The sequence below is a fragment of the Eubalaena glacialis genome, chromosome 6 (assembly GCF_028564815.1).
Source record: "Eubalaena glacialis isolate mEubGla1 chromosome 6, mEubGla1.1.hap2.+ XY, whole genome shotgun sequence".
Lineage (NCBI taxonomy): Eukaryota > Metazoa > Chordata > Mammalia > Artiodactyla > Balaenidae > Eubalaena > Eubalaena glacialis.
Genome location: NC_083721.1, coordinates 117,668,146 through 117,681,768, shown reverse-complemented (window position 1 = coordinate 117,681,768; position 13,623 = coordinate 117,668,146). Strand labels below are relative to the sequence as shown.

General features: G+C 38.5%; 1 protein-coding gene across 1 annotated transcript in view; it reads right to left on the bottom strand.

Annotated features, from left to right (window-relative positions):
- Positions 1–13,192, bottom strand: part of IGSF10 (immunoglobulin superfamily member 10) — a 40,755-nt gene extending 27,563 nt beyond the window's left edge. Inside the window, exons 1-4 of the mRNA XM_061193539.1 lie at positions 13,087–13,192; positions 11,385–11,579; positions 9,873–10,002; positions 6,639–7,029 (exon numbers count right to left, since the gene is read on the bottom strand). Of these exons, the coding sequence (XP_061049522.1) occupies positions 6,639–7,029; positions 9,873–10,002; positions 11,385–11,578 (715 nt within the window). The 5' untranslated portion in view covers position 11,579; positions 13,087–13,192. The remainder of the gene's footprint in view (positions 1–6,638; positions 7,030–9,872; positions 10,003–11,384; positions 11,580–13,086) is intronic.
- Positions 13,193–13,623: the final 431 nt, after the last annotated feature.

Sequence of the window (13,623 nt, the reverse complement as noted above, 5' to 3'; positions counted from 1 at the left end):
ATGGAAAAATATACCATGTTCTTGGATTGGAAGAATCAATACAGTAGGTCCCCGACATACGAACGAGTTCCATTCCAAGAGCGTGTTCATAAATCCAGTTCGTAAGTCCAACGAAGTTAGCCTAGGTACCCAACTGACACAATCGGCTATATAGTACTGTACTCTAATAGGTTTATAATACTTTTCACACAAATAATACATAAAAAACAAACACAAAAAATAAAAAATTTTAATCTTACAGTACAGTACCTTGAAAAGCACAATAGTATAGTACAACAGCTGGCATACAGCGGCTGGCATTGAGTGAATAGGCAAGAAGAATTACTGACTGGAGGAGGAAGAGGAAGTGGGAGATGGTAGAGCTGAAGGATCGTCAGCAATAGGATAGAGGGCAAGCTGCAATTTCACTCATGCTTGACATTGATGGCACAGGTTCTGGTTCCTTGCTGGATTCAATTCTATCTACCCTATTGAAAAACACGATCCAGTGATGTCTGGGTAGTAGTTCTTTTTTTCTCATGATAGATGATAATGGTAGCACTGGACTGCATCCTGAACGGCTGCTGCAACCTTTGTGTACCATTCTACATTCAGATCCTTTGCCTCAAAAACTAACAGTGCCTCCTCAAATAAATAAAATCCCCTTGCCATCTCCTGCACTGTGAATCTCTTCAGTTCTTCAGTTACTTCTTCTTCCTCTTTTCTCTCTTCATCCTTTCTCTGGTCCTCCAATTCCATCAGGCCTTGAATGCGTGTTCGAACCTTTGAAAGTTCACAACTTGAAGGTTCGTATGTAGGGGACTTACTGTATTGTCAAAATGACTATACTATCCAAGCCAATCTATGGATTCAATGCAATCCCTATTAAATTACAATCCCTATTAAATTACCAATGGCATTTTTCACAGAACTAGAACAAAAAAAGTTTAAAGTTTGTATGGAGACACAAAAGACTCCAAATAGCCAAAGCAATCTTGAGGAAGAAAAACAGAGCTGGAGAAATCAGGATCCCTGACTTCAGACTATACTACAAAGCCACAGTCATCTAAACAGTATGGTACTGGCACAGAACATAAAAATATACATCAATGGAACAGGATAGAAAGCCCAGAAATAAACCCATGCACGTGTGGTCAATTAATCTATGACAAAGGAGGCAAGACTATACAATGGAGAAAAGACAGTCTCTTCAATAAATGGTTCTGGAAAAACTGGACAGCTACATGTAAAAGAATAAAATTAGAACACTCTCTAACACCATACACAAAAATAAAGTGGATTAAAGACCTAAACATAAGACCGGGTACTATAAAACTCAATAGAGGAAAACATAGGCAGAACACTCTTTGACATAAATCGCAGCAATATCTTTTTGGATCCATCTCCTAGAGTAATGAAAATAAAAACAAAAATAAACAAATGGGACCTAATGAAACTCAAAAGCTTTTGCACAGAAAAGGAAACCATAAACAAAAAGACAACCCACAGAATGAGAGAAAATATTTGCAAATGATGAAACTGATAAGGGGTTAATCTCCAAAATTTACAAACAGCTCATGTAGCTCAATATCAAAAAAACAAACCCAATAAAACAAAAAATGGGCAGAAGACCTAAATAGACATTTCCCCAAAGAAGACATATAGATGGCCAAGAGGCACATGAAAAGATGCTCAATATCGCTAATTATTAGAGAAATGCAAATCAAAACTACAATGAGATATCACCTCACACCGGTCAGAATGGCCATCATCAAAAAGTCCACAAACAATAAATGCCAGAGAGGGTGTGGAGAAAAGGGAACTCTCCTACATTGTTGGTTGGAATATAAATTGGTACAGTCACTATGGAAAACAGTATGGAGGTTCCTTAAAAAACTAAAAATAGAGCTACCATATGATCCAGCAATCCCACTCCCAGGCATATATCCAGAGAAAACTATTCTTAGAAAGGATACATGCACCCCAATGTTCATTACAATAGGCAAGACATGGAAGCAACCTAAATATCCATTGACAGATGAATGGATAAAGAATATGTGGTACATATATACAATGGAATAATACTCAGCCATTGAAAAGAATGAAATAATGCCATTTGTGCAAGATGGATGTACATGGAGAGTATAATACTAAGTGAAGTAAGACAGAGAAAGACAAATATCATGTTATCATTTATATGCAGAATCTAAAAAATGATACAAATGAACTTATTTACAAAACAGAAACAGACTCACAGACATAGAAAACAAACTTATGGTTACCAAAGCTGAAAGGTGGGGTGGAGGGATAAATTGGGAGTTTGGGATTGACATATACATACTACTGTATATAAACTACATAACAAACAAGGACCTACTGTGTAGCACAGGGAACTATGCTGAATATTCTGTAATAACCTAAATGGGAAAAGAATTTGAAAAAGAATAGGTATATGTATACATAAACTGAATCACTTTGCTGTACACTTGAAACTAACAAAACATTGTAAAACAACTATAGTCCAATTAAAAAAAAGACCATAGGTGGCTGGTGGACTCATTTGTATTCACCATCCAAATGGCTATTTAATTGATAAAATCTTAACAAAAACTGAGTACTATGTTCTAGGCACTTTCTAGGGGATAGAGATAGATAAATTAGACATAGGAAAGGCAACACCCCCTTCCTAGTAGGGATGAGTGCTGAGCAGTTTGTGGCTGGGAGCCCATCAGGCAGAAAAGTGCTCCAGACAGGGAAGGAGCAGGTATGAGGTGGTAAAACAGTGTGCAGTGTGTCTGGGATGAGAGCTGGAAAGGAAGGAGATGAGGCTGAGACCCAGCAAGGAGCATGCTGGGAAGACCTGGCATGATGGGCCAACGAGCTTGGACTTTGTTCTCTAGGCCAGGGTCAGCAAACTTTTTATGTAAAGGGCCAGACAGTGAAGATTTTACTTTTTGTGGACCAGAGGTCTCTGACAAAATGGCTCGACTATGCCACCATAGCACCAAAGCAGCCAAAGATGATATGTAAAGAACTGGGCATGACTGTGTTCCAATAAAACTCTACTTACGAAAGCTTGTACAGGGCTGGAATTGACCTGTGGGCTCTAGTTTGGCAATTCCCGGGCTCTATTAGGTCATTTAAAAAATTCTTTAGTATGTAAAATAACTGGATATCTAACAGTCAGTGGCATACTCCACCTGATGAAATGTTAGCTGATAACCATATATATTAGCCTGATTTTATTACCAGAGCATGTAACTAGCAAAATGGCAAGGAGGTTTAACACTTTGTAGGAACTGAGCACAGAATCACTTCTCCCTATGGGCAAAATCTTATTTCTTCTTTCACTTCTACCTTTCTCAGATGAGTTTCCCCATTTGCTCACCATCCTCTCCCTGTAGTCCAGCTAGCAACCACATGAAAATCCAGCAGTTCTTTCTCATTCCTCATTCTCCTTTATTTCTCCATAGCATTAGAAAGTATTGGGAAACCCCCACTCAGTCCCTACTGCCTGTTAGGTATCTGTGAAGCTACTTTCAGGTGTGGTCACCTCATAATTCAATTTCTCATTCCCCAGACATGAAACACCATGAACACTTCCTAGTTGGGTCCCCCCTTCACCCCCTTCCCCAGGTCCATCCTCTCCACTGCTCACAGATTGGCCATCCCTAAAAAGCATTTCATTGGGAAACCCTGCGTTCAAATCTTCCACTGTAAAATCTCCCTTTTGTCGATAGGATAAAATAAAAAAATTTAGTCTGGCATTCAGCACTCCCCACAGTTGGGTTCAAAACAGTCTATAAATAATAAATGCTAGAGAGGGTGAAGAGAAAAGGGAACCCTCCTACACTGTTGTAATTGGTGCAGCCAATATGGAAAACATACTGGAGATTCCTTAAAAAAACTTAAAACAGAGTTACCATATGATCCAGCAATCCCACTCCTGGGCATATATCTGGAGAAAACTCTAATTCAAAAAGGTACGTGCACCCCAATGTTCATAGCAGCACTTTTTAAAATAGCCAAGGCATGTCCGTTGACAGATGAATGGATAAAGAAGATGTGGTATATATATATATATATATATATATATATATACACACAATGGAATATTATTCAGCCATAAAAAAAGAATGAAATAATGCCATTTGCAACAACATGGACGGACCTAGAGATTATACTAAGCAAAGTAACTCAGAGAAAGACAAATACCATATGATATCGCTTATGTGTGGATAATCTAAAATATGACAGAAATGAACTTATTTACAAAACAGAAGCAGACCCACAGACTTAGAAAACAAACTTATGGTTACCAAAGGGGAAAGGGGGTATATAAATTAGGCATTTGGGATTAACAGGTACAATACTACATATAAAATAAACAACAATGTCGTACCGTATAGCACAAGGAACAATATTCAATATCTTGTAATAAACTCTAATAGAAAAGAATATGAAAAAGGATATATATACACACACACGTGTGTGTATATGTGTGTGTGTGTGTATATATATATAACTGAATCACTTTGCTGTACACCAGAAACTAACACAACAATTCAAATCAACTCTACTTCAACTCTACTTCAATTTAAAAAAACCAAGATACCTTGCCAGTCTATACTGACTCCATGCCAGGCAAATTGGGCTATTCACTGCCCTCTTCATGAGACTTATCCTACCTGTTTTTATGTACAAAGCAGTTTCTCCATCCCAAATACGTTATACAAAAAGGTCTGGACTTTTCAGTTTCTACTTTTCTACTTTCTAGCTGTGTGAGCTGGGTGGCAATGAAAATCATGATAATACTTCACGTTTGTTGAGTGCTTACTTTGTGTCGTACATTGTGCTAAGCACTTTATATGTATTATTTTAATTATTTTTTCCAATTATTATCATCCCTATGTTACAGGTGAGAAAACTGATGCATAAAAGAGTCTAAATGACTAGCTCAAGATACCCAGCTTTTCTAAGCCTCAGTTTCTTCATCTGTAAATTGAGGATTATTGTGAGGATTCAATAGAAAGCATCGAGCACAATGTCAAACACAAACTGAGTGTATGTTACCTTTCTGCTCACTCCCTATTATTCCTTCCTGTCCTTCTGGTATACCTTTTGTGCCCCAGCACAGTTTTTCTCCATTTTAGTCAAGGCAGAAGTAACTTACTGACTCCGGCTCCTATAGAACTAAATCTTTAATATAAACATTTTGATGTTTTTCATCCATAGCCTTATTATCTTTTTATGTGTTCATCATATTTACCTACAAGACTGCAAACTCTTGAAGAGCAAAGGTGGTGTCTATTGGCCTAAAGTAGTTCACTTTTTGACTAATTATATTGACTGACTACATATATATACATACATACATACGACTGTGTATCTATATATATATACACACTATATATATATACACACACACAATATATATATGTTTCACCACAGCAACTTCAAACTTTTCCCACGTTTCTCAAGCTTCCGACCTTGACCCCTTCCTAGCACCCTCCTCAGTCACCTCTCCTACAACGAAGAAGGAAAAGCCATCAGATAAGAACTTTCTTACTCTCCTCCACTAGACCCAGGAACTCGCCTCTGTGCCAATCTAGTCCTTTTCTCTCCTACCTCCTAAGGAAAATCCCTCCCCTGTGGCTGGGTCTCTTGCCCTCCAGTCATCTCAGGGGACTTGCTCCATTGATGATCCGCTCCTTCTGCAATGTTGCTACCTTCTCCTGCTCAACAATCTCGTCTCACCTTAAACATGCTCAGGTCTCTCTGATGCTCAGAGTCCTGAATGGTGGCACATTTCCATCTGGCGGCCACTATTCCTCCTTCACCTCAAGCCAAACCTCTCCAGAGTCAACTGTGGCCCCGCCTCCCCCTGCCCCCTGCACAGCAATCCAGCTCTCACCGATCTTTCCAAAGTAACCAACCACCCCTTTGATGCCAAAATCAATGGACTCCTTTCAGTCATTACCTAAGGACTTGATTAACTGAAATGATTAATCAGATTTTAACAATAGTGCAATTAGTTGTTTGTCCATTTTCCCCAGCAAGAATGTAAGCTCCATGAAGGCAGGGACCTTAGTCAGTTCTGTTCACTTTTGGATCCCTATGTTCTCTCTGGCCTCTTGTACATAATAAGTTTACAATAACTACTCAGTGACTGAATGGATCTTGCCCTCTTCTTGGTAAATTCTACTTTCCCCATCAAAGCATGTTTTACACTCTGATTGTCTGCTTATCTGTATCCCACCAGAAGTGTAGTTAGAGCAGAGACAGTGCTCTTGGTAGTTGCATCACTGGGCACAGGGCCTTGAATAGAACTCCAAAAAATATGTATTGATCGAGTGACTGAAGGGACGATAAGAAGAGGGAAGGGCTTTTATGCCTTGTGGTAAGTAGGGAAGAGTAACACACAATACATTCTTATTTCCCAATCTTGCTAAAAGCCAGGAGTGATGATTGGATAGTTGACCTGAATTAATGAAAGGTTATTCATTAATGAATTAAGAGAGTTCATTCTCATTGAATTATTATTGAGCTTTCATTTTCTTTCCAGCTAAATTACCTTGGCACTCCCTACTTACTGATGAAACACCTCCAGGCAGATTTCTTCTATTGAATTAGGACAAAGAAAGAAACAGTCTAGGTACCTGGCTTCTCCCGTATCCAGTCAGACAACCATTTCAAATGACAATCACAGGTCCAGGGATTCCCATGAAGATAAAGGCTTTCCAGATCAGGCATATAGGTGACCATCTCTTGAGGGATGGAGCTCAGAAAGTTATCAGACAAGTATAGGTACTTAATGAAAGATGTTTTAAATATCCGGAGGTAGCACAAGGAGACAAATGTATCTGGATGAAGCTTAGTGAGCTGGTTCCCTTCCAACTGCACCAGTCGGAGAGAGGTGAGTCCATAAAAAACCTCTGGGTTTATAAACTCGATATTGTTGTGGTCCATATGCAACCGTGTCAAGCTCCTGAGACCACAGAAAGTGTCCTTCTGAAGTTTTCGAACTTTGTTATAGCTCATTTTTAAGACCTAAGAGTAAAAAGAACACACTTATTTTGTCAAAGGAATTATCACAAAAAGGAAAATCATATCCATAATAAAACATACGTTGAGATTAATCCAATGCAGTGTGTGTACCTTGTTTGGATCCTAATTCAAACAAACCAGTTGCAAATCAAGTATGAGAACATCAGGGAAATTAGAATATTCATGAACAGTTTATGATATTGAGGAATTACTGCTATAATTTTAAGGTATAATAATGATATTATGGTTCATTTTAAAAGATTCCATAACTTTGACATATAAATTGAAGTACTTATAGATGAAACATTATGATATCTCAGATTTGTTTCAAAACAATGCAATGAAGTAGAAAAGTAGTGGGTGGAGATACAGGTGAAACAAGACCTGTTATGTGTTGATAACTACTGAAGCTGGGTGATGCTGCATTGGGGATCATTATATTATTCTATTTTTGTATATGGTATACTTTTTAAAAAAACATATCAGGGAAATTTTCAACCATATACAAAAGTATCTTGACATTTCAAGTAAACTTAAGATTTCTTGAACCTGAATTTTTCATAAGAAATATGATTTTATCTTTCACATTTAAAATGGCTTTGGACTTTCCTGGTGGCACAGTGGTTAAGAATCCGCCAGCCAATGCAGGGGACATGGGTTCGATTCCTGGTCCTGGAAGATCCCACATGCTGCGGAGCAACTAAGCCTGTGCACCACAACTACTGAGACTGTGCTCCAGAGCCCGCGAGCCACCACTACTGAAGCCCGTGCACCTAGAGCCCATGCTCTGCAACAAGAGAAGCCACCGCAATGAGAAGCCTGTGCACCGCAATGAAGAGTAGCCCCCACTAGCCGCAACTAGGGAAAGCCTGCGCGCAGCAACAAAGACCCAACGCAGCCAAAAATAAATAAATTAATTAATTAAATGGCTTTACTGAGATATAATTCACATGCCATAAAAATCCACCTTTTTATTTATTTTTTTTAAAGATTTTTTTTTTTTGATGTGGACCATTTTTAAAGTCTTTATTGAATTTGTTACAATATTGCTTCTGTTTTTTGTCTTGGTTTTTTGGCCACGAGGCATGTGGGCTCTTAGCTCTCTGACCAGGGATCAAACCCGCACCACCCCTTGTATTGCAAGGTGAAGTCTTAACCACTGGACCGCCAGGGAAGTCCCCCAAATTCACCTTTTTAAACCGTACAATTCAGTGGCTTTTCGTATATTCATAAGGTTGTGCAACCATCTCCACTATCTAATTTTAGAACATTTTCATCACCCCAAAATAAAAACTGATACCCATTAGCAGTCATTCCCCGCCTCCTCCTAGCCCTAGAAAACAACTAATTTACTTTGTTTCCGTGGATTTGCCTATTGTCAACATTTTAAATAATGGATGATACAATATGTGGTCTTTTGTGTCTGGCTTTTTCCAATTAGCATAATATTTCCAAGACCCACCACTGTTGTAGCATGTATCAGTCCTTCATGCCTTCTTATTACTGAGTTGTATTCCACTGTATACATGTAATATATTTTGTTTATCCATTTATGAGTCAGTGGACATTTGGGTGTATTTTACTTTTTAGCTATTATGAGTAATATGATTTTTAATTGATTTTGAATTGAAATTAAAATAGTTTTTCAATATTTCAATAGTGTGTGGGTATTCTCCAATTCCTTCTCCAGTTACCAACTGAACACGCTCCTTCTCCCAAAAAGAAAAGAAAAAGAAATGCTAGCAAAAACAATGATTTATCATCATATTTTCCTAATTTGACCTAATCTGTCATCTCTGTTGAGAATGCTTTTCTGCAATGCCAAGTTCCCTAATAAGCAAAGAAAATTGAAATTGACAACATGGAACAGCTTTGCCCCAAATATTATCAAACCCAATGTTCATCAATATCTATGGAAAACCTGGTCAAGAAAACAAATATGTGTGAATTCCATGAAGGAAATGTATTCCATCTAATCCTCTGAAGATATATATTCCAAATAAAGCCTGATTCAGCCAAACCAACAGAGTCACATATCTAGACTTAAATCTATGGTTTTACAGAGGCTTCGTGTGATGGGAAAAGGCTCACGCTGCACACTGGCGTTTTATCTTTTCTAAGGATAGAACTGACTATTTTATTGCACTGTATCTCTTCTATGAGGAGCTTTGGGAAACATTTTTCTAATTTAGAATCAGAAGTGGTTGTACTTTTCCTGAACAGTAGTTTTATTTTTTAATTTACTGAAAAATTGAGTTAGCTTCTCAAAAGCCTCAAGTCCTACTTACAGCAGACATACTGATCTTTATGCCTGCAATTCCCTGCATTCCCTTTGTTCTTGTTCCTAAGATTTCTTCTACCTTTTGCTTTCTTACCTACTAGAGTGGTAATTCTTACAATATTCGATGCATCCTTGGAAGTCCCCGTAACTTTAAAAATTTTTTTGAATAAGACAGTGCATAAGTAAAGTGAAACTTAAAAGTATATTGCTCTATAGAAAGCTAACTTCTACGGAAAGACACCAATTATTTTTAGAAACTACATTCAATTCCCAGATGAACATGACTAGAAGTGGCCTTTTAGGATTAAATTTTAAAGGTTTAGTAATCCTTGGGCATTGATAATTTTTTTCTTTCTATGAGCCTGAGGTATGAGAAAACCAGAATTTTCTTATTATTCTAATTTCCACATACAGTTGCATTGAAAAAGAAATCAGTTATTTGACATTTTCCCTTGATGTCTACATCTAATTTACGGACTGTTGATTTGGGGGTTCTCTAGGAACAGGTAGCTTCTGGAGGCACATCTCACCTCATTAACCTGCCCCTTCCCCACATCAGTCTCACCTGCAAGGCCTGCAAATCTGAGAAGGTCTTAGGAGGGATTGTGTGAATGCCATTGCTGTGCAGCATTAGTAACTCCAACTTGTTTAGGCCAGAAAAATCCGTTTCTGTCAATCTAACCAAACTGTTGTACCTGAAATAAAAACATCATTCTAGGCATAAGCCAATTCTGTCAACTAAAGTTCAAATGTCAAAGCAAAACCCAACAAACACAAACATGGAACTGAATTTCACTCCCCACCCCCTTTTTATTTCTTGTGCTCTAAGGAGATAATCCAATGCTTGAAATATTGTTGAAATTCATCAGATGCCACAGAAGGTCAGCCCCTCCAACCCAGCCCTTGCAGTCTCAGTTACAATCATCCTACTCAGATTCCTGGAAAATGCCACATCCCTTCTCATTTTCAAACCTTTGTACATATGCTGTTCCTGCAGGTTGGAATGCCTTTGACTCTAGCCCTCTCTATTTGTGAACACTATAAGACCCAGCCCATTCTCTAATAACATGGCCGCCTTGTTCCCCCAGGTGTAATTCATCATTATGAAGTAACGGTTAAGAAACCTGGGCTCTGAAGCCAAATGTTTTGGGTACGATTATGAACTCAGGTACCTGGGAGTAGGGCTGACCCTGGGTTAAATCAGTAACCTTTCTGTGCCTCAGTTTCCTTGTCTATAAAATGCAAATAATAGAACCTACTTCCAACGGGTTATGAGGATTCAATGAGTGCATACATGAAGAGTGCTTAGCTCAATGCCAGGACACAATGTTAGCTATTATTACTAGTGATTGTTCCCAAGGCACTTCGTATGCTCTATTATAGTTCTTATTAAATTGTACTAATTATACAACTGTCTTCTCCCTTTAACTATGGTTTCTAGAAATGAATAATATATCTTGTTCATCATTGTATCCCTGGTACCATCATTGTGTTTGGGCCATAGTAGGCGACCACTAATGTCCAATAAATGATGTTAAGTCTGCTTGTATGTGCATTCACACACACAGTTTTTCATCAACTTTTAAAATACAGTCGCCTTTTAGCAGATTTAATTTACGCATTTTTAAAGCCTTTTAAATAAGTCGGTTTCTATGGAAAAAAAATCCAAGGGCCTTAAAAAACGATCTAGTTGAGTTTTATATCTTTTATGTATAAGAGGACGCTTCCAGTTGTCCTGTTATCTCTTACTGATATATCATAACGCTAATTCTTAACAAGAGCTATATTATTATCCAGCAAAAATGTAGCCAGAATGAAGCTTTTCTATAATCATGGGCCTCTCAGCCTACCATGAGTGACTATGGGTTCTAGAAGAACTTTCTCCTAGTAAAAGTTTACCAGAAAAAAATTTTTTATTGCCCCAGCAAGCTTAAGATCCTCATGTACTCATTTCAGAAGAGAAATATTGTTAAAAGAATTGTGCTTAATCTCCCAAAGTCACAAGTGTTTTGAGGACAAGTCACCAGTGTAATCAATCCCTCCTTGAGAAGGAAGCAAGACAAGGGCCCCTGCGCACCCTAGATTGATACGTTCCACGTTGTGCGGGATGCTGTGTGGGATGGAGGTCAGGTACCGAAACGTGCAGTGCACCTCTGTAGGCACGTAACAGGCACAGCGGCGAGGACAGGCCCTGCCCCCGGGGAAGACCACCAGGCAGACTGCAGCGAAGGAGACCAGTAAGCTGGCGCTTCCCCTGCTTTTCACCTTCATCCTGAAAAAACATCATACCTTGGAGTTATAAATATGGTTTGAGCAAAGTTCCAGTAGACCACACACAGTAACTGGTAATCTGGGAGACCTTCCTGAAAGGTCATAAGGGGCCAATTTCATTCACAACTTTTATGGTGAAGCTTACTCTTTACAAAGCTGTAGTGTATGCTGGCCTCATATGGATCCTTGTGATCAAGCAGGATATTTATTGCTGTGAAATTCCTTTACAGCTCTTCACTTCTTAATGAAAAGCAGCAATCCCTATTACTTAGAGATTCATTAAAAAAAGAAAGTGGAAACCATAATGGAGATATTGTGACAACTGAAATACATAAGGCTTAGTTTCCTGTTTATGCTTTAGTTTTTTAGACTTTAAAAAACTGATTATAAAACTAATACATGTGCAACAGAAAATTTAGAAGCTGTAAATAAGTAGAAAAAAGAAAATAAAATTACTCATACTTCCCACCACCCAGATATAATCAATAACATTTTGCTGTACTCATTCCAGCCTTTTACATATTGGGTTGTATGTTACTGCATATATATGATCAAATGAAATTTCATAACACATTTTTATCATTGAACATATAATGTTTGTTTTTTCATTTTATTAAACCTTCTTCAAAAACATTTTTAAGAGCCGTAATAATCCACTGAAAGGATGAATAAATCTCTTTCTAACATGTCCTCAAGTCCTTGCCAAAAAAGACACATTGTACATGTCACTGCCAAATGATGACCATAAGTAATAGTAACTGACCGGCTGAGCGGGCTTGAGCCTTGCACCTGCGGCGCAGTGGGCCACGCTGACCCCTCGCAGGCATTATGCTGTCTGCTTTTGCTCTGCTTAGAACATCCCTCTGCCTCTTTTCTTGGTCCCTTCTCCTCCTCCTCCTCACGTCTGCCATGGGGGTGGGGGAGCATAACCAGGGAAGAAATATGCTCAGCTTGTTGGAAAAATGGTATCTGTTACCCACATGTGGGTCAAGTCCAAGGATCCAAACCTAGTTTTTGCCCGAAATTTAGAATATACAAAGATTGTAATAACATCTTTATTATGCTTCTCTAAGAAAAGTGACCTTCATAGAATGGTTTCTTTTAGATTCTACCAGCAACCATCCTTTAGCTATAAACCACATTTAAAATAACATGAATGCCGAATTGCTTGTATCTCCATATAGATAGAAAGATAATGGTTAAAATTTACTATAGGATTAATCACATGACAAATTTTGTCATTGTAACCGTCTGGTTACAAACATTTAAAATAAATGTCGTATGATTGGAGACAGCATTTCCACCTTCTTATCATTAGGTAAGCAAAGAAAGGAAAAATAGGATGAAGGTAGTTCTCTCATCCAGCTAGAAGAATAGAAGTTACGGGTATGCCCACTTGAGAGTTATTGAAAAGAGACTCAAAAGTCTAAAAGAACACGTGGATAGTGGATTCCCACAAACTTAAACCTGAAAATGTGTATGATGAAGTAGATAGAAATTGACAATACCTGAGCTCTTCTGTCCTGGTCCTAAATCCTCTCCTGACATAGGCAGAGACTGAAAATCTTCCCAAGAAATGGAAGATCGTATCCAAACCTGAGTAAGGAAAAGTTCTCTGCTCCAAAGTGAAGCCAGTGGCTTGGTGTTTCTGGCTTGCAGCTCAGGGGTATTACCCTGGAGAGAGACCTGGAGGCACCCCCCCAGCCGCAGCTAGATAACCGGAGCTCACATGAATCAGCAGCGTGCCTTTATAACTGTTGCTACAGAAACAAAAAGCAAAGTGGAGGTTTTAAAATGTCCTTTCTCCTCCCTCAACGGTGTGCTTAAATTCCCCTTAAAGTTGTCATTTAAAGATATGTATTAATATCACTCCCTTTTGCCCCCAAGTCCCAGGAGCGTCTCCTCCCTTATCCTTTTTGGGCAAATCTGTCATAAGTGCCCACAATAAGGGCCTCCACCTACTGGTGAATCTTTGCTCAGAGTTTGTCTTTTGCTTGGCATCGGTCCCCGAAGAAGCGACTTTCTCCTTTTTGCTGTAATCCTCC